We start from the raw sequence: 21,395 nt of genomic DNA, 5'->3' as shown, positions 1-21,395 counted from the left end.
TTGAGCTGAAAGCACATGTTGGCTCCATTCTTCCACACATTCTGTGTGATTTCCCTGTTCACTTCTCCACAAAAGATTTCCCTGTTCACTTCTCCATAAAAGCTGCTGTGACTGTGTTTAATGCAGTTCAGTCAACCTGGGTGGCTGTGAGTGAGACTCTCCTGGGTTGATGACAGGTGAAAGTTACTGTATGTCTTGGGTCTTGCTTGATGGCACCTGCTCTTTGATGCAGGATCCACCCTGTCTGGAGCTTAGACTAGCAGCACAGGCCTGGGTGGCAGTCCCCTTGGTGATTGTCTGACCAGGAGACCCAGACAACTCACTCAACTCTGAAGCCTCAGGATGTCCCCCTTACAGGGACAACTTGAGGCATAAAAGAGACGGGGTCCATGTCTGGCTTGGCCCACAGTGGACACAGAAGTTCAATAGCCCTGAGCTATTTCTGTGGTCTTCTTAATTTCTGGACAATGCCTAATAAGATAAAAACAGATCTAGAAGGAAGATGGGTACATGGCTTCAAATGCTGCTTGCTTTGTAAAGCCCAAGGGCTTTACGATTGCCTCACGTCACTTGGGTGGCAGTCTCTGAAATGTTCCCTTCTCCCCACAGTGCTGGGACTGGGTCTGCCTCCTGGATGAGAGATCTGGGGCCCCCTCCATCCCTGCTGCAGACCCCGGCTTGCTGTCAGAACCAAGCTCCTGGCTTAGTGAAAGACTCTGTATGGCTTTGATTTTTCTAAGGAGCCTTAAGTCACCCAGAAGTGAAGAGTCATGCAGCTCCTTCTCTTTTTTAAAGGTCATGTGAATCATACTAAGACGTGGTATGCGTGCTGTCTGCAGGTAGGGTGGTGACAGGAAGCTGTGTAGAGATGATGACGCAGGGCAGGTTGGGGAGGCTGAGTTCCCCTCAGTTTCCAAGGTGACTTTGGCTCCATGCTCTGATTTATCACATGTCATCTGTGGTCAAGGACATGGTCCTCAGCCTGGTGCTGGTATACAGTGGCAACGACATTTCCGCTGTGTTCATTGCACAGAAGGTGGTTAATAAAAGCTTGGCTGTGTGGGGGTGGGATGAGGTCGCAGTGAGTTGTAATCTGCCCACTACCTAACATGTTCAGCAGTCGTTTTTAGAAGTTCAATTTCACATGCTTAAGTCTGTAGAAAATAGTGGATATCTCTGGACAGTAACACCCGTCTTTGTGTCCCTGTGCTTTCTCCACTGGGGTTGGGGGATGGTGGTGGTTTATATCTCATCTCAAGGACCCGGAGGAGCCTTGCCTTGAGTACCTAGCATCAGGTCTGCAGGCTGCGTGCTGGGGCATAACATCCAGGTGTTGCATCAGGCCTCCGAGATTTCTGCTTTCTGATTCTAGCTCCTCTGAGCTTCACCTGTGCCCAGGCGCCTGGGTGATGAGCCAGATGGAGGAGAGCCTGGTTGTCATGGCAGCCAGTAAATTGTGGACTCTGCGCACATCAGCGCAGCCATGGAGACAGCAGAGTCCCTGCTGGGCCTATAGGGTGTATCCTGCCAGGGCTGCTTCAGCCTTAGTACCACAGGTGACACAGTGCCCTGCCTGCCCCTTGATGCTGGGAATGAAGGCAGGTCTGGGTGACGGTTTTGGGAGCCTAGACACTGACTTGTGCTTTTAGAGAGGAGGCACTCTGGCTCTGACAGGAGATGGTTCTCAAACATCAGCTTGAGGAACTTCTAAGGGATCTGTTTCTATAATAATGCTTTTCAAGGACAAAACAAAGTACACAGGTTGATGGACAAAGCCTGTCATCCTGAAATATGGCCCTCACGACAACAGCCAGCCAAATACCTGACATCTGATTACGAGGCCCAGCAGCAGGTGCTCTGAAATACCCTGTAGTATTGATAATGACTGTTGCGTGACATGGGGACAGCGAGGCCCCCTGTGAGGACACATATAGACTACTGCCTTTCTGGTTCCTTGTTCCCTGCTCAAGTTTGCTGACCCCTTTAGTTCTTTGCATGGATCCTGGGGTGAAAACTACAGCCATTGGTACATGAAGATCCTTTGTCAGGGTTGGCCTCTCTGGTCTTGCAAAGGCTAGATGGGCTTCTCACCACCAGGGTACTTTAGTCAGGACCGGTACTGGATGGAGAGGGCTGCCAACCTTCCTGGCAGCGGCATGTGGCTCCAGGCTTTGTGCAAGTGTTCATCCCAAGGGAGGGGTGGGCCAGAGAGTCCATTGGTTTGTCAAAGGAGCACAGGACATGAAAAAAGAAAATCTCAAAACCTTGGTGTGGATCAGTGGTACAAGGGGTAGTGGGGCTGGGGTGAGGGGGCTGGAGGGAGGCTGGAACAGGCTACAGCCTCTGGTTCCTGCTGGGTAGGTACTGGGTAGTGCTAACAATGGGTGTGGGCTGGTCTGCAGTGGGGCTTCCAGCATGGGGGTTGCCCTGGCCAGGGACAGACTCAGAGATTAGTTGGTCAGTGGGACCGTTAGCCTGGAGTCTGAGACGCTTCTGATCACAGGGTACAGATATGTCTGGAGGTCGTGTTTGCATGGCAGGATGGAGGGGCGGTCGTGTGCCATCTTGCCACCTGCATTTCTGTGTCATGTGGCATTGAGCTGGGGCAGGGTGGGAGCTCAGTACTGCAGGATGGTATCCTCTGAGCACCCTAATGTGGGTGCAGGTTCCCCTTCTCAGCCAGAGATGGAGAGGCTCCCACAGGGCTTCAGCACAGCATCTTTGTTGCTCAGAGTGAGTGTGGGAAGGTAATGGCTGAACAAGAAATGCAGTGCTAAAAGAAGCTAGGAGAATGTTCTGTGTATACAACTGCCTTGTGCCAAGCCAGCCCACATGCAGACATGACAGAGTGCCCAGGAAAGTGCCCTCTACCGGGCTTGCTTCTGAGGACTGGCATTTCAGGCAGTTCTGTTTGCTTTGGATCTTTCTGTTTTCTGTAGTAAGTTTTGATCTTCAGGGTTGAAGAAGCTGCAGTACATGACAGCAGTCACCTTATCACATCTCCACCATGGGTGGGGAAACAAGACCCCTTTCCTTGACTGGGAAAACTCACTGAGCCATGCAGAGCTCTAAGCTGTATGGGGCAGCCCCACTCTAGCTCCCAGTTCTGGTGCGTCCTTAGCGAGAGAACACATGTGTTCTCTTGGAGGGCAGCAGGTGACCTTCCCTGTCCCTGGGAGGAGCCAGGCAGTAGGTTGCAGAGGGGACGACTGCCCCACCCACTTCCTGACTGCTTTGGGAGGAGTGAGCTGGGCACTTCCACACAGCACTGCCTCCTGCTTCTTTGGGGAACAAGCCCAGAAAGCATTAGCTCTGCCTTCATTCCAGGGCTGTGTGTAGAGCAAATGACCTCAGAATGTCCACCCTGGGCCTCCAGTTCCCAGTGGGAGAGAAGGGGGTGGTGAGGTTTTAGCTGGTGCCCTGTGTCCCCAACAACGTGTTTCCTGCAGGGCCTGGGCATCTTTTCCCAGGGACCTGAAAACTGGATTGTGTTTAAAACCAGGAAGATCTCCAGGGTGGGCCTGGCCCTGGCCTTGCTGAAACCTACCTGTAGCACACCCACGGGGACATGGTGGGGGCACATGCCCACCTGGCCACTCTCGCACACCTAGTCAGCTTCGAGGCAAGAAGCTGTGGCCCTTCTAGCAACGATGACAGTGTCTGACTCTTGGGACCAGGCCTGTGCTAGAGACCTTGGGTGCCCTAGGTTGGCTGACCCACATACAGGTATCTTGCAGGTCGTGCCTCAGGACCTTGTGTGTGATTTCCCTTCTTTTTTTGCAGGCGGGGGGGGGGGAGGGGGCACTGGGGTTTGAACTCAGGACTCACACTTGCTAGGCAGTTGTTCTACCACTTGAGCCACTCTGCCAGCCCTGTTTTGTGTTGGACATTTTTGAGATGGGATCTTGTGAACTGTTTGTCCAGGCTGACTTTGAACTAATATCCTTCTGATCTCTGCCTCTGGAGTAGCTGGGATTACAGGTGGGAGGCACCAACACTTGGCTCATTTTCCTCCTCTTGACACTGGCACTCACCTCTGTGTCCCCTGGTCATCTTGAACACAGTGGCACAGTAAATGCTCCCAGTGGTCAGCACTGCTGACATGTTTGCATCATTAGGACCAGGGCACGTGGCTACTTGGGAAATGAGCTTGCCAGCTGTCCCCTCATCCTTACTTGGAGAGCAGGGTGTTGCCACTGGGAAACGGCCTTTAGGGGCAAGTGTCATAGTTGCTCTGAGGAGCCCAGTGACCCCACTGGGATTTTTAGGAGCCATCTCCTACTATGGAAGACTTTCTCATAGGCACCCATCTTGGTGTCTGCTATGAACACTGAAACTTTTGGTTTTAACTTGTGCCACGTGTACCAAACCATGCCTCCACTCAGTTGCTCATACAGGAAGCTATTCACAGTGTTTCCCTTTCACTATTGAGATGTGGCTCCAAAAATGGAACCTTAAAACAAATGTGCTAAGTGATCAGCAAGTCAGAAACACCCAGTGCTGGCTCTGTCCTTGGCACCATGCTGGATTTGGGCCTTGGGAGTCTCCTTGCCAGGGAACCATTCTAGTGAGGGATCCCCAACCAAGGGCTGTGTCATTAAAAGGCTGAGGGGCAGCACTGCCCTTCCCTGAGCTGCTGAGTCCCCGTCTGGATTCCTGGGTGGAAAAGTAGGATCTGCTGTCCCTTTCCCAAGGACTTCCAGGGCTAAGGCAGACACAACTGGACATTTAAAACGAGCCTAGGTGACTGGTTGCCAGGTGAGTAGAGAGTCTGTGCTGCTTGTGGTCAGGGCAGGAAGGCGAGTGGGGTTTCTAGGGACAGGGTCTTGGGGTCTTGTGGGGAACCTCAGTGGGCAAAGCCATCTGATGTTAGCTGTCCTAGATGCAGGGCCAGAGTCGGGGACTGGGTGGGTCCTTGTGCCAGTTCTGTCTCTCTGGCTATTATCTGGGCTTAATCGTTCATCAGAGAGAACTTGTATGTGAAACTAGAATTAACCTGTAGGGCCATCTGTGTCAAACATGGTGGACATGTGTGTGCTTATAAATCTTTCCTTGACATCTTAGGGCATGTGATTTCTGCCTTGGCACATGAGTCTGCATATCCCAGGAATGGCCAGCTCCCACCATAGGCTCCATGTGTGCGCCTCTCCCCCCAGAGCCCTGCGTGCTTCTGCCGAGCAAGCTGCCGCCTCTCCAGGGGTTTTGTTGTGCCCCTCCTGCTTGGTTTGGTAGCATACACTTGGGGCTCTCTGAGTGATAAAAAGAGGCTAAGGTCTCTTCCGATGCCAGTGCTCACATCACTCAGAAGATCCCCTCCCGGGGAGGGTGGAAGGCTGAGTTCATCACCTCTGCCTGTGGTCCTATATTCCATGTGCCTTCTGGTGAAGTGTCAGTAGTTTCATTGCTCCCCAAGAAGCACTGTGGAACCCCACACTTTATGCATATACGGCTTTCCCTTCCCCACACTGCTTTTATGCCCTCATGTTGGCAGCATAGGCTAGACTGCGGTTTGTCGTGGGAAGGAATGTGACTTTCTGGGAGGCTCCATGGGACAATAGGGTTGACCTGAGAAGTAGACCTGGGTTGTGCCATCGGGTCTGGGTAATGAGGACCTGTCCAGGTTGGGGGAACCTGGGCCATGCACTCCACCTGCGAGGTGCTTTTGTGGATGCTTCACTTTTGGTGGCAAACCCTTTGCCCTGGGCTGGCCAGGTTCAGGTTGGCAGTACCCAGAAGCGCTTCATAAATTGAGACCTGCCCAGCAAAAGGGGATTATTTTCCTGGGTGTGGAGAGCATGTGCCTGGACGTTTCCTGAGAGGCTAACCTGTGTGACTTAACTGTCTACCTTCTATCTAAGTGCCTTCGTAAGGGTCTGTGGTGGAAGAGCCCCATGTGGCCTGCTGCGCTAATAAGAAGTGAGGAAACTGCCTTCTGTTGCTGGGTTGCGAACCCAGAGCTGCTGGAGAACATGGGTCATTTCTGTGTCTTTGGGGCATGGGAAGGGTGCTGCTGAAGGGTACACGTGTGTTAAAGATCTGTAAGTGTGTCATCTCCGGAGTCACGGTAGCACAGTGCAGAGAGAACTGAAAGCTTCTGGGTGGCATAACTTGGTGTGAGATTCGTAGCCTTTTAAGCATATTCATTTTCTCACTGAACACACACACAAAAAAATGACATCAAGTCACGAACTCTCTGCATTCTCATAGGTCATGAATGCTGTGCGAGCAGCTCGCCTGCACTTTTCAGTACAGTATTTGTTTCCAGTGGGTGTCAGTAGGGATTAAAGTATGTGGGCTCTTTTTATTTATTTATTTATTTATTTATTTAGTGCTGGGGATTGAACCCAGGACCTCAAGCTTGCTATATAAGTGCTCTACACTTGAGCTGAATCCCTGGAATTTTTTTTTCTAAATGTAGAGGGTTTATGTTTTGAAACAAAGACATTTGAGTGTAAATTAAAAGTAGTCTATCATTGACCAAGTATTTGTGTTTTTTTTTTACTAAATTCAGTTTGTACTTTCCCAACCTGGATTCCTATGAATCTGAGTTGAATTTATGTTTCTTTTCACTGAATTTCTGAGTCAGTTTAGTGATTGGTAGTGAAGGAGGGGGACAGATGGGGACGCTGTCCTCACAGGCGAGGCTTGTCCTGTGGGCCCTGATTGCCCCGCTGGTCCCTCACAGTACTCCATCCTCCAGTTCCTCACAGGCAGTCACAGATCAGAAGTGCACTTGGGTGTGACAGCCCAGGCTTACTCTTGACACATCTGCAGTCAGTAATAGGGCTAACGTTGAGATGCCTCCTCTGTGGAAAGATGGTTTGGGTTTGTTGCAAAGACGAGGATTTTAGGATGTGGTTGCCAAAGGCAAAAAGAGTGCATGATGTTTGAGCACTTTTGTGTACCCCACATAGCCAGCTGAAGCCACGGAATGGGCTAGGTGTGGCCTAGTGTGTGTGTGAGCATTGACGTCAGGAAAGTTGGACTTTCTTGGCTGGGGATGTCCTAAATATCCTCCTTGGTGACTTTAGTTATTGCAGAGGACATTTTCTGGGTGGTTTGGAACCATCCCATACCTGTCTGAACTTCCTGGAATATCGGTGGAGGGGTGGATCAAATTTTTCTGGGTTCTTACTCTGCCCTATCCAACTGGGTAGATGGACAGCAAGCAAGACGGTGGCACAGCATAGCAGATTTACACTGGCTGGACTACAGTGAGTGGAAATGGAGGGAGAGGCTAAAGATGCCTGCGCTGGGTCTGAGACTGTAGGACAGGGCTGTGATGTGTAGGGTCTAGAGTGTGAAAGGCTGATTGTCACGACTGGGGACGTCCTTAGTGCGTGAACCATAAGCCTGAGACTAGATCTGTGTGCAGCCCAGGGCCTGGGGAGGCACAGAGGCATTTGCACCAAGGATGGTCTGGCACTCCAGCCTGGTGGTGCCTGGAAACAGACCCCCGTCCACTGATAGTGCTGCAGTGTAGGAAGGAGCCCTGAGGGGGTTCATGCAGAAAAGGTGGACAGAGAGGATGGCCTCCAGGAGAAGGCTGCACAGAGGAAGACTATCTCAAGGATCCGACCAGAGCAAGGAGAGGGCCAAGGCAGGTACTTTGGGAAAAAAGGGAGTGGTAGTGTCAAAAGCCACTGATCCATCAGAGACGGACACATGCAGAGGGTCCCTGTGATGATGTGGTCTATGCAAGTGGGGGGGTGGGGAGTGGAAAGTGAAGGAGCAGCTCCCAGGAGATGTGCGTGGACGTGCCGAGTTGGAGGGGTGTGGAGCTCAAGTGCGAGGGGCGTGGCAAGGTTGGGAGCTGCTCAGGCCACCAAGGAACAAGTGTGCAGTCCCTCCTAATGGACTTCTCCCTCTGTTTTCCAGTGCTTGCGCCTCCTGCGCCGCCCCCACCACCCATCCAAGGATATGCCTTCAAGCCTCCACCTCGGCCCGACTTTGGGACCTCTGGGAGAACAATCAAACTTCAGGCCAATTTCTTTGAAATGGACATCCCCAAAATTGACATCTATCACTATGAATTGGATATCAAGCCAGAGAAATGCCCAAGGAGAGTTAACAGGTATTCTGTTCCATCCTTTATTAATTTTGATTGTGGCTGGTCTGTGTGTGCAAACTGAGTATCTGAAACTAACCAACACATCCTCTGACTTTCCCGTGGTTTCTGTTGCATTTGTTTTTGAAAACGGTTTTGTATTGGGATATAATTTCAGTACAATGAAATACACACATAACTACCCCAGCTCCATGAGGGTTTGCGTTATAGGGTCCTGTACTGGCTAGACAGGAGCTCTGCCACTTGAGCCCTGCCCCCAGCCCTCAGTGAGAAATGACAGATGGGTATACACATCACCCTTTTCTACAGTCTCCCAACCCTGAAGTGACACAGGGTTCTGATTTCTGTTACCATAGATTATTTTCCTGACCATACAAACCAAGCAATGAGCTAGTATCCCCGTGGTCCTGACTTCCTTTATTCTGCAGGTTTTGAAACTCAGCTGTATCATTCTGCACATTGTAGCTTATTTTTATTGGTAAGGAAAATTGTATGTTTTGTCATTTATTTTTTCATTTTCCTTTGAGATACTGGGGTCTAGGCTTTTGCCATTTGAGCAGAGGTGCTGTGAATGCTTTGTCATCTTTTGTGGACACTGCTTGCATTTCTCTTTGCTAAATAGCCAAGAGCAGAGCTGCCCAGTCCACAGGTATGGGCAAGTGTGTGTGCGTGTGTGTGTGGGGGGGGTGGTTCACTATCTGTGAACCTGTTCAAGAGGTGCCCAGACCTGCTGTTCCCTTTGTCTCCATCAGCCCGTGGCCTCATAGCATTAGCCATGGTCAGTCTTTTGTGATTTTGGCTACTTGGCTGGGCGTGGAATCATTTCTCATTATAACTTTAATTTTCTTTTCCCGAAAAGAAAGGTGCTAACTGAATAGTTTAGCACCTTTTTGTGTGCTTACGTTTATGTGTTATATTCACATATTAAAGAGCACCCTGTTATTTCTAGCAAAGTGTCTGTTTTTCATGTATTTGTCCTCATTGATTTATAGGTGTGTTTGATAGATTATAGATGCAAGTCTCGGTTTTGGGACTGTTTCCTCCCTGAAGTTTGCTCTTTCTTTTTCATGTCTTTTTGCAGGCAAAGCTTTTAGTTTTGTTGAAGTAAAATTTATAAGTTTTTAGAAATGTCTGTTAGATTGTGTATCCACCCTGGGAAGTCTATGCCTACAGAGGCTGTAAAACCATTCTCCTGTTTTCTTCTTCTTGTTAACTGTAGGTCTGTTTTGTGGTGCCGGGACTGGAACCCGATATGCCTTGTGCATATCGGCTCATGCTCTACCCCAGAGCTGTGTCCTAATCTCTTAACTGTAGGTTATGGCAAGGCTTGATAGCTGAGTCCCCAGATTTGCCCTTCAGAATTTTTTCAGCTAGTCTAGATCCTTTGCTTTTCCAAAAACTAAATAAGTAAAACTTTTAAGATAGAAAAATAAATAGAAACAAGTGGTCATTTCCTACCAAAAGCCCATTGGTATTTTACAATTGTGGTTGCTCTGAACCTAAAGTATGTCATGTTCTTTGATGCTGTTGTAATTGTGTAAAATTGTATTTTTAGGAGCAGGCATGACAGCTAAGGAGTAAGGAGCTTTTTTGGGGGGTGATGGTTGTAAAACTCAGAATTTGAACTTAGGGCCTTGCACTTGCTAGGCAGGCGCTCTGCCACATGAGCCCTGCCCCCGGTCCTTTTGCTTTTAGTTACTGCTCAGATAGGATCTCAAGTTTTTTGCCTGGGGCTGACCTGGACTGCAGTCCTCCTACCTGTGCCTCCTGTGTAGCTGGGGTTACAGATGTGCGCCACCACACCTGGCTTGCTTGTTGAGATGTGGTCTCACTAACTCTTTGATAGGCTGGCCTTGAACCGCCATCCTCCTATCTTCACATCCAGCTGAATTATATACTCTTTTTTTTGGGGGGGGGGTGTTGCTGGGATTAGACAGGCACATAACACTTGAGCCCCACTTTCAGCCCCTGAATTACACACTCTTAGTGGGTGAGTTTTATGTTTATGTGAATGGGGGTCTCAGTAGTGATGTTCCTATTGTTTTCATTACTTTTGAGTGAAGATGATTTCACTTTTCTCCTGCTTAGCATGCATTTGGGTTTTTTTTTGCTCGCCTTAATGCTGTGGGTTGGAAGCCCACTAGAATGTTGACTAAGGGAGGTACACGTGGGCATCCCTGCCCCGGTCCTGTCTGGTTTGTAAGATGCAATGCTGTGGGATGTTCAGAGACCTGTCTAGGTTGAGGGAGCTTCCACCCTAGTTACCAAGACTCACCCCAACACCAAGCTAATTCTGCCGAATTTTTTTCCTGCATCTGTTGAGTAGATCATACTTCCACTTTATTCTTACTAATGTGGTCAGTTGTGATGTTTTTTCCTGGTTGTTAGATCAACTGTGCATTTCTGAGAGTCGTGGTGTATTCAGTGTAGTGCTGGGTTGAACTCGTTAGTGTTTGAGAGCCTGTGTGTGTTTGGACTCTGATCTGTGATTTTCTTCTCTTGCCAGGTTTTGTTGTCAGGGTTATGTAGCATAATTAAGTAAGCTTCAAGGTGTTCCCTCCTGTATATACTGAAATTGTAAAATGTAACGTTTGTGTAATTTCTTCCTTACGTGTTGACTGAATTTGTCATTGAAGCTATTTCGCCTAGAATTTTCTTTGTAGGAAATATTCCATACAATTGAATTACTTTATCAAATATCAGGCTATTCAGCTTTTTCTATTTCATTTTGTGTCAGTTTGGGTAGTTGTGTCTGCAAGGATTCAGCTCTCTTCCTCTAAGTTACTGGATTTATTGGCACAGAGGTTATAGTGCTTTTTTGGTGGTACTGGGGTTTGAACTCAGGGCCTTGCCCTTGCTTGGCTAGGCAGGCATTCTACCCCTTGAGCATGCCCCCATAGTATTGCTTTAATGTCTGCAGGGCCTGTAGTGAAAGCCCCTAGGACCAGTGCACACATTTTAAATTCATGTTTACCCTTTTCTTTCTTCAATCAGGTATGCTATGGGTTTTCAATTTACTCATCTTTTCACAGAACCAACTTTTTATTACTTTGTTGGGTTTTTTCCTTCTGTTTTTCTGTTCTGATCTTTATTATTTTCTTGCTTCTGTTCACTGTGAGTTTTGAACATTTAAGATGTAAGTTTCCCTCTAAGCCTGGTCTTAGCTGTCACATGCAAGTTTTGGTATATCTTGTTTGATTTTCATTCAGTTAAATATTATCTCATTTTCCTTGGTGATTTCTTTATCGTGGGTTTATAGATGTGGGTTTTGCTTTCTTTTTGTGAATGTTTTGTTTTTAGTGTTCTTTGATAGTGCTTGGGGTTTTCACTCGACCCTTGTGTTTGCTAGGCAGGCACTCCCACCTGAGCCACGCCTCCAGCCTATTTGGGGATTTTTGAAATATGCCACTGTCATTGATTTCTGTGACCTTGGTGGTCACAGCAGAACTCCATGATTCTGGTCTCTTGAACTCTTGGGACTGTGTTCTGGCCAAGCCTGTGCATTCTCTGGATGAGCAGCCCTGCTCAGAAGAGGCTGTGCTCTGGACTGGCCAGTGTGGCCGGGTGCGTTGTTGGGAGCCTGTCTGGTAATTTGGTTGATAGTATTAGCTCAACTTTTTTTTTAACTCTTTTACCTTCAATTTTTTTGTGTAAGTATCATGTGGATTTGTTTATTTCTTTTATTTTTTATTTTTTTGCATTACTGGGGCTTGAACTCGAGGCCTACACGTGTGAGCCAGTCCAATAGCCTCTTTTTATAAGATACGTTTTTTTGACATAGGGTCTTAGGGACTTCGAACCAGGATCCTCCTGATCTCTGCCTCCTGAGTAGCTGGGATTACAGGTGTGAGCCACCGCTGCCTGGCTTGTCCCTTCCTTTGGTATTTTCTGTTTATGTGTCATGTGTTTTGAAGCTCTGTTAATGGGTACATACACATCTATCTATACTTGTGTCTTAGTGATAAATTGACCCTCTTATCTGATAATTCTTATTTAAAAGTGAGTTTGAGAACATTTTTTACCTTACTGTTTTATTTATATTTCCCATTACTGTATTTCAGTGTGTCTCTGGTAGACGTCATATAGTTGGGTCTTTTTTAGTTGGGTCTTGCTTTACCTAATTTCTTTTCTTTTTGAGTTGTGGGGAATTGTACCCACCATCATACAATTTCTGCCTTTTTGTTGAAAGTTAAGTTTTGGGATTTGTTGTTTCTTGGATTTGTATGTTGTAGTCTCTCATGATAAATGGGGAAATACTGGGCCTTTGTTTCTTCACATTTTTTCTCTGCCCCATTTTCTTTTTTCCAGAATTGCCATTCCATGCATGTCAATCCATTTGATGCTGACTTCAGGACAGTGAGGCTGTGATTTAAATCAAAGCCACCCTCCCTCCTTTTTTTAAAATGCATTGTCTTTAAGAACACTTTGTCTTTTTTTAGCCTGTTATTGTGACTGTTTGGTGACTTTTCTTCATGTAGCTGCTGTTCTTTTCAGTTCCAGAATCTCCATTTCTTTCTTTCTTTCTTTCTTTCTTTCTTTCTTTCTTTCTTTCTTTCTTTCTTTCTTTCTTTCTTTCTTTCTTTCTTTCTTTCTTTTCTTTCTTTTCTTTCTTTTCTTTCTTTTCTTTCTTTTCTTTCTTTTCTTTCTTTTCTTTCTTTTCTTTCTTTCTTTTCTTTCTTTTTCTTTCTTTTCTCCCTCACAGCTTTACGTTCTCGGATGGCATCCCTCTGTTCACTTATCACTTTCCCTGGACCACCTCGACCGTCTTTGTGTCGAGAGCTGTTTAGCATTGCTGCAGCTGGCTGTGCCAGTTACACCCCGTGGGTCATCTCATGGTCTGCTTCGTGACAGCCCTCCCTCAGATGACAGATGACATGTTGTCTTTCTCATTTACTCCCACACAGACTGTTTGTTTGTTGGACGTTGTGAACGGCGTGTTGAAGGAATCTAGTTGCTGTCTTTTCTGGCTCTCTGTCCTAGAAATTTGCGCCTTTTCTGCGGCCCTGGGCTCCACTTTTGTCTCTTGGGCTGGCAGGACCATTGCTGTGCAGTGCTCCCAACCCCTGCTTGTGGTTTGGAAATTGCTGCAGGGCTGGGGTGCTGGAACATGGGGCCTAACTGCCTCTTCCTCGCAGCACCAGCCTGGTTTCAAAGCCCAAACCACCTGTCTCCTCTTTGCTCATTCTTTTCTTTTCTTTTCTTTTTTTTTTAATTTTTTTTTGGGATTGGAGTTTGAATTCAGGGCCTTGCTCTGGCAAAGCAGGCGCTCTACTGTTTGTTCCACACTGCCAGTCCATTTTGCTCTGGTTATTTTGGAGATAGGGTCTCTCAAACTATTTGCCTGGGCCAGCCTTGAACCTTGATCGTCCCCATCACAGCCTCCCAAGTAGCTGGGATTACAGACGGGAACCACCGACACCCAGCTTGTTTCCTCCTCCTTTACAAATGCTTGTGGCAAGAGGGTACGTGAAAAACCACTTACCTCGTGGGAGAGCAGTGGCCTGGGCACGCTATTCCCTGGGGACATGGCACTCCTTGCTACAGTATGTCATCCTGGTTGCACCCTCTGGGAGAGAAGGAATGAGGGAATGAGTGTCTGAGGGATGCAGTTTCTTTACCTGTCCAACTGCACAGCTGGATTTGTTCACTGTGCCCAGAATGCATGGAGAGTTACAGGAGAGCCTTTCACATATACTTCCTAAGAAGACTGTTTCTGCAGACACTAGGCACAGCTAGATTAGACAGCTTTCTTCACCCAGATCTTTCCAAGTGTCTGGTTTGTTGTTGGGCTGTGACTCCACACATGGGTGTGTTGGTTTACTTTCTGCTTTCCTGGGATGGAAACCTGCATCTCTGTGACCTGAGCTGTACTCTCAGTATCTATTGTGGATGGAAAAAGGCAGGCGTGCTTCAGGGCTTTGGTCTGGTGTGTTGGTAGTTAGGCTTTGTTGTGCCAGCCTCACAGTGTGCAGGATACCTTTGCCAAAAGTAGCACGTGGCGAGGGTCTTGTGTCTGGGTCAGAAGGCAATGGTGATTGGCACGGGATGTCTGCAGCCTCTACTGCTCCAGTCCTGCTAGTGTCAGCTCCGTGAGGTGCAATGTTACCTGTGCTTAGGGATACCCAGAGGTGGGCGTGAGCAGGCCATCAGGTTTGGAGACAGTGAGAGTTGCTGCCTTGTTAAGTCCCCGGATATTAATGCTCTTCGCCACCTGACTGTTGGGTCTGGTGTATATCAGGCAAGGCTCAGTCTCAAGAGTCCGGTGGGCAAAGCAAGGCAGCAGGGGTTGGAAGCAGCAGTTTTGTGCCAGCAAAATCCACATGGTAGGCATGCCTGTCTAGCAGGTGTAAGGCCCTGAGTTCAAACCCATGCGCCACCAAAACTAAACACAAAGCAAAATCCATGTGCCAGCCTCTGGATTTTGCTGCCAGCCACCATTTATGCTGTTGTGTGGTGGCAGCATGTCCCTGGATACACACCTGTCCGGAGTGGAGCAGAATGCTCCATGGGCGATGGCACCCAAGCTCAGCCTGGCAGTGGTGGGCACAAGGAAGAGGAAAACAGTGCTAAGTTAGCACAGCTCTGCCTTGGTGGCCACACCCCATCTCTGCACCTGTGCCTTTCTCCTGCCACACTGCACCCTCTCTAAAAACAAGGATGGTGATCCCAAAACCTCATGTCATGCACGTGGTACATGCTAACTTAACATTGAGCCTTCACTGAAGGCCCTGAGGAGAAACTGTCACCTCTGTTACCTATGGGGTGCTTCATTGACCCCTGTTTGCCTCAGTCTCCAGCAGGTCACTCACCCTTGTGCTGGGTGATGCCTTGGGTAGGAGTTCCTGTAAGACCAGCCCTTGACTCGGGAGGTGTCAGTGTGTCTGTGACACAGAGATGGTCATCCAACATAACTAAGCCTACCTTTGCCTGAGAGCACAAGGCTTGTCTCACAGGAGTCTGTACAGGATATTAACTACAATATTGTAATGGCCGAAAAGAAAAAAGAAAAAAAGCTCATTGGTAGAGAATGGTTAAATAAATGATATGGTTAAATGAATATTCTGTGGGATTCTTTGTGACCCATCAGCATCAGTGACGTGGGGTTCAGAGTGGCTTTTAGTAAGGTATTGGAGTATAAGATGAAGTCCATATTTGTAGGCTGTGTGGCAACACTGTATACAGTGACAGGAAAGATCTGTAAGCCACATAGGATTTGTTCAGTGGGTTGAACATATAAGCGTGCTCTGAGAAGGGATTGGGAAGAGGAGGCAGTCCCAGTAGACTCTTAACTTGGTCTTACAATGAGAATGCATTGACAAAAACCCAGCATAATTACAACTTAAAGAAAGAATGACTTTCTTGAAAGAGAAACTTTCAGAACAATGGGGAAAAGTACATCAAGCTGATGGGGAGCCTGTTGCCTTCACTGGGTTAGTGATTATGTCCCAGTTACCACAGGGCGGCTCCCGTAGGGGCGAGGAGCAGGCAGGCCACTTGGAGAGAGGGCCTGGCTTGCCTCTCATGCTGCCCTTGCCTGTGCAGGTGGCTTTGTGCCTCGGTGTCCCATGTATAAAATGGGTATAACAGTGCCAGGTATCTAGTTCATGACAGAGAATAAGTGCCAGTGGGTTTGTCATTGTTGGCCTGACTCTGGTTTAGTGTAGGGACCACCCTGGCCAATACTAAGGGTGCATGAGGCTGACAGAACATGGATGGTGCTCTTAGGGTTCTTGCTGTCTGAGTAAGGTCAGGGGCTAAGCCTGTGCGTATTTCCAGTGCAGGGTTTCCTCTGGGGAGCCATGCTGATGTTATGCAGCCCCTTGCCTTCCTGATGTAACGAAGATGCAAACTGGGGACTCCAGGAATAGCGACCCTCAGGGTTCCTCCCAGGTGTTTCTCTGCAGCTGCTCTGCTTAGGAATAGGCAGAGGGGCTGGGGGAGGGAGGGAACTAGAGGTGAGGGGTGCTGGGGTTGGGTTTGGGAAGATAAGAAAGTGCTGGGAATAGGTGACAGTGAAAGATGCACACCTGCAGGAATGCGCTGATGCCACTGACCATGCACCTGGGTGGTAGAACCACGAATTTTATGCTAACCTAGACCTTACCATGATTTAACAAAAAGAAAGAACAGAGTTCCTGGGCGAGTACATGGGAGTTGGCTGGGCTTATACAGGGCAGTTGCCATTACAGAACTGGGCAGCTGAATCGTCACCCTGCCACAACAACTAAGCATCTTTCTCCCGGGGGAAGCAGCCTTGGAGCCACGTGGATCAAAGGGCTCTCTTGGTGGGCGGGACTGTCTGCTGGCCCCTTGGTGGGAGCGCCTTGTGGCCCCTTGGGACAGTGTCAAGAGTGAATGGCTTCCTTCTAGTATGTGCTGCTGTATGCCTACCACAGTGCCAGGTGCTGGGTGATCAGGATGGGTTAGCTCTGACTCCTGCCATGGCACCAACCACAAGATGGTATCTGAGCTGGGTCACACTCAAGAGCTGAGCTGGCCTCGGGACAGTAAGCATTGACATGGATGATGTTCCATGTGGCATGGGCTTGCATTCTTCCCCTGAAGACTGATACCTGGTTGCTAGAAAGTGTCTGCTGTTCATTTCTTCCGCTTCTGGATATGTGAGCTGTCCCTCCATGCACGGGTCTGTTCTGAGCCTGCTTGTCTGCCTGCTCCAGCTCTGCAGTACACCTCTGACACATCTCAGCTCTGCCAGGCTCATTCACAGCTTGCTCCGAGTGCACTGGCTGGCCTCTATCCTTGGTATTTGAAAGTAACATTTTAGGGTAACTCTGTTGGTTCCATCAAATACACCAGCCTCCAAAGGCAAAGTGTGCCTGCTATCCTTGAGAGGGTGTCTCTTGTCAGGTGCAGCTGACCTAGCCTGCAAGATGTTGCCAGGAGACTTCCGGGGGCACTGACCAGGCTGCCCATGCTGGGGGCGAGCTTGGCTGGCCCTCTGGAGACTTATCTGTGGCTAGTTGAACGTCAGTCGGGTAAAGTGGGTTTTGGTAAGCAGTATCTCCTTCCGAGCCAGCCTGCCTCCTGTTCTGGGAAGGAAATGGAACAGTTGCTAGATTGCTGCTTCCCGAGGGATGACCAAGGCTCTGCCTTGAAAACCACTGCTCTGCACATCTGACCTCAAGCAGGAATCTTTCAGACGTCCTCCCATCTTCCACGCTGGCAGCATCGGCCCTCTCTCTTTACCACAGCCTCTGAGCATCTTTTCCTCACCAGGACCTCCCGGGCAGGCAGGATTGAGGCTCTTGTGTGTGAGAGACAGGTCACTGGCGAACTGAGCTGCAGTGGTCAGGAAGGAGATGCCAGGAGAAGAAAGATCTGGAAAGATGGAGGCACAGACAGGTGTTGGGTGCTAGTCCCAAGCCTCAGAACCAGCTGGAGAGTCAGGCCGCCACAGCCATTGGTAGAGTGTACTCTGGATGACTCTGCTGGGAGATGGTGTGGGGTACGGAGAGGCTCCAGTTCACTGCAGTGTGGAGCAACAGAATAACTTCTTGGTAGTCATCAGGTTTCTGCTGCGCTAGTGCCCAAGAAGCCAGTAGCACGAAAATCTCAGTTGCTTACAGCAACAGCCCTCCGTGTTACACCCATGGCTCTGCAGGTGGGCTGTGGTTTGGCTGGGCCAGCTGGGTCAGTCTGGATTGGGCTTTGAGTCAAGTTCAAGTCCTTCATGCTGTAGCCCAGTTGGAAGGGGCAGCAACACCCAGGCACATTCTTCTAGGGATCCTAGGGGCACCAAAGGCCAAGCCTGTCACATAGGCCCACAGTGACGCTACTGACCATGTCATCGTGACAGCATAGTTTGTGCAGTGTGGGGGCCTGCAGCTCCATGGAAGAGGTATGAGGTATCTGTCTCCCACTCTAGAAGGAGACTCATCAGCGCCACTCTTCAGTACTCCAGGAGTCCCTGTCACCTGTCGCGTGTCACCTGTTAGGAAGTTCTCCCTCGTTTGCATGCCCAGTGAATAGCATGAACCCACTTAGGGTCCTGGGTGGATTGAGAAGTCCTGTCACTAAAAAGGAAGCTCAGATTCTACAAAAACATGCCATCCCTATAGGCCCTTCCCCTGATTTTACTGACATTTTGCCTGAATTCTGGTTTTGTTTCAGGGAAATAGTGGAACACATGGTCCAGCACTTTAAAACACAGATCTTTGGGGATCGGAAACCAGTGTTTGATGGAAGAAAGAATCTGTACACGGCCATGCCCCTTCCGATTGGGAGGGACAAGGTAAGGTCAGATGCAGTGCTGTTTCCCCTGGGAGAAAAGGGCAGCTAACTGGCTGTGTGCTTCATCCAAGGTCCGTAGAAACTGCCTTCCACATGGTATGGTTTGCAATGATTGTGCAGAAAACACACATAGACCATTACCCTTCCTCTCCAAATGCAAGCCACAAACACCACCTGTCAGGTCTGTGGAGACACATGCTCCCACAGGTGTGGGGGGTGAGTATGCTGCTGAAGCCAGCACCTTATCTGACATCAGAACGTGGATAATTAGTCAACCTGGAGTGGTCGTTATATTAAAATGTTGACCTTTCTTACTATTCTTATCCTGGTTTTATTTAAAAAGCAATAAAAATTTCTTCCTAGAAGTTGTCACTTCTTGGTACCATCCTTTAACATCTGTGTGTTCCAGGGTGATAGTGGGGATGTTTGTAAGTAGAGGAGGTGCAGAGACCGGGTCAGAAGTGATGCTCATGCATCTGTAACAAACTCAAGGAAAAAACAATGCCCCACATACTTCTCACCTTGAGCCAGGGGTTCCTGAGAGGGAGGATAGTCTCGGGGTCTCGTGCTGCTGGCAGGGATATATTTTAGGAGAGGTAGCAGAGCTGCACATTTTCTACAGGCATGAAATGTTTGGGCTTTTGCGTTTGCACAGTAATCCTAGAATGAATAAGCAACTTCGTTTCTTTCCACCAGTCTGTATCTAGCAGGTACAGGTGGGCTCAACACCCACTGGCTCTGCTCCATGTTGCTACGCTGGCAAGAGAGACATGCATTGGGGTGGGGTGAAGGCCTGGTGGCCATACATAGCTCTGTACGACGTGGTGATTCCTGCAGTCACCAGTGGTGCGTGTGTTGTCGTTGCCTCCCAGAGTGATGGGCAATGGGTTCCAAGCAAGAGTGATTTCCAGGATGGGGTGCGAATCACCCTTTGCAGATGAGCATGCTACAAATGTGAGGTTCATTAATCTTAGAGGTTTGTGTTTCATTTGCACATTTGTTTTTGTTTAAAGTTATATAAGAAAGAAAAGCATAAGGAGCTTGTTCACAGTTTTGTTCATACGTATTTATAATTAGACACTGGGAGGAGCATGGAAGAGTCTCCCTTAAGGAATGTGGAAGTCTGGTGCTCAAATTCGAGACATGTTATGGTGGAAACAAACAGCACAGGCCTGGGTTTGCCCTTCCTAGTGATAGGGTCTAGGGCAAGCCACCTCCCCTTCCAAGCCTGCAACCGCCTTTCGTGCAAAATGGAGCAGTTGTGATAGGAGACACACCAGGCACACACCCACTCAGGGCACTCCATCTTTGTCATGTGTGGTGTGCTCCTGGGCCTCTGTTCCAGGGCAGGCTTTCTCTTCCAGGCTGGAGGCTCTGCTCCTCTCATCAGCTCTGGCCAGTCCCCATACCTCAGGGTGAGTAGTGAGGTCTGTCAGCTCTCTGTCCCATTCATGGGGGTGGTAAGCACCTGGCAGATCCTGCCTGCAGGAACCGTCCCTATCCTAGACTGTGTCCAGAGCATTCTGGAGAAGCCCAGTGTCCGCAGCAGTACTTCATGAAACCTAGTGGGTGCTTGGCATCCTAATTGAACCGTAACCATCCTTGTCCTTTTGTCAGATAGCAAGCTTGAGTCCTAGAGAGCTATGGAGCCATGCAAGTTGCTCAAAAAGTGGGGCTTAATTCCTGGGCCCCTTTTCTCAGAAGTACAGCATGATGCATGTCGTGCATAGCTCTCGAGCCTGGGTCTCCCCCTTCCAGTGCTCACGGGAGGTTGGCAGCCTCCCTGGTCAGAGACCAGTGAGTGTCCCCTCCTTAGATGGAAATTAGAGGCACAGTTCAGATGATGACACACCCTGACTGCCTAGAAGCAGTTTTATTGCAGGGGAGCACAGCCACGGATGGGATCTACTGCCAGTGAATTACCTGGCTCTCCTGCCCGTCCATCTCTTTTTTCGCAGCTTAGCTATATGGGGGCCAGCCACAGGTGCACCTGCAGGTGCCTGCTGACCTGGAATGAAGGTGTCCATTAACCATGAGGCCCAGTCCTGGCCATGCAGGGCTGATCTTCCATACTGGAGACTTAGGGAGGGGAGGCGGTGGAGGGGTCATGGACTTCACAGGAGGTCCCCACGGCATTTGTTCAGGCATCTGTGTGTTCAGGACATGTTGCTTAGCCCTGATTGGACTTCCACCCTAGACTTGTCCCATCACCTATCAGGGTGTCTCTGGGCTCCCAGGACACCACACACATGCACTGGCTCACACTGGTTTTGATACCAGGTGTTTGGAGGGTCAGTGACTTTTCCAGAAGGTGGGTTGCTATACAAAGTTACAGAAGACCTTTAGATAGCAGCTTTCCTGGCACAGTGAAATAGGGCATGACCTACACACCCCCCTCTGGAAAGGAGGCAGGGAGTCCTGCAGCTCCTGCTCTGACCAAGCCTGGCAGGCACAGTGGGTGTGACACATTCTCTGGGGCCCAGGACAGTCCTGGCAATGCCCAACTTGTGCTGGTGCTGTGGCTCCTTCACTGGCGGCGGGGGCAGGGCCCCACAGCTGAGCTATGGGCAGGGATGCCTGAGACGCAGCTACCTCTCTATGTTGCTGTCTCCCAGGTAATGTACACAGTTTCTGTCACTTCAAGGATTTTCAAACAGGTGCCCTCCATGGTGGGCATGGATGCTGTGTGTGGGCTGGCTTACTGCCAGTCCTGTCATGTGTAAAAGGGGCCTGGTGGAGCCAAAGGTCAGACCATAGGGGCCACAGAGCTGCGCTTTCACGTGGAGCCCTTGGGTGTTGTGTGATTGGGACTCAGACACCGAAGGGTCCTGGGGTATGTACAGCAGCCTAGACACAGACGAGTCCTGCTCTTCAGCGATCATGGAGCTCCCCTCCTAGGCCCCTGCACATCTCTCTAGATGCTGTGACTGGCAGACAGCGTTGGCGAGCCTGGGCTGTGAGGAGGCAGGACTAGAATATCCTTAACAGTGCAACTGCATTTGATCTCCCTCAGTTCCCATCACAGAGGCATTGTAAGGGTGACATCAACAAACATCAAATCAACACTACTTTTCTG

The 21,395-nt window shown here is 49.2% G+C and overlaps 1 protein-coding gene across 2 annotated transcripts in view; it reads left to right on the top strand.

The window, feature by feature from the left end:
• The window catches only part of Ago2 (argonaute RISC catalytic component 2), a 90,635-nt gene that overhangs the window by 32,719 nt on the left and 36,521 nt on the right, over positions 1 to 21,395 (top strand). Inside the window, exons 1-3 of one of the 2 annotated variants that reach the window (XM_074069282.1) lie at positions 7,287 to 7,604; positions 7,879 to 8,074; positions 18,200 to 18,320. In XM_074069282.1, the coding sequence (XP_073925383.1) occupies positions 7,505 to 7,604; positions 7,879 to 8,074; positions 18,200 to 18,320 (417 nt within the window). In that variant the 5' untranslated portion in view covers positions 7,287 to 7,504. Of the gene's footprint in view, positions 1 to 7,286; positions 7,605 to 7,878; positions 8,075 to 18,199; positions 18,321 to 21,395 lie in introns of those variants that run through there. The other variant, XM_020157031.2, reaches the window with a different exon arrangement.

This window comes from Castor canadensis, chromosome 3 (assembly GCF_047511655.1).
Source record: "Castor canadensis chromosome 3, mCasCan1.hap1v2, whole genome shotgun sequence".
NCBI lineage: Eukaryota > Metazoa > Chordata > Mammalia > Rodentia > Castoridae > Castor > Castor canadensis.
This window is presented reverse-complemented; position numbering and strand designations above follow the sequence as displayed.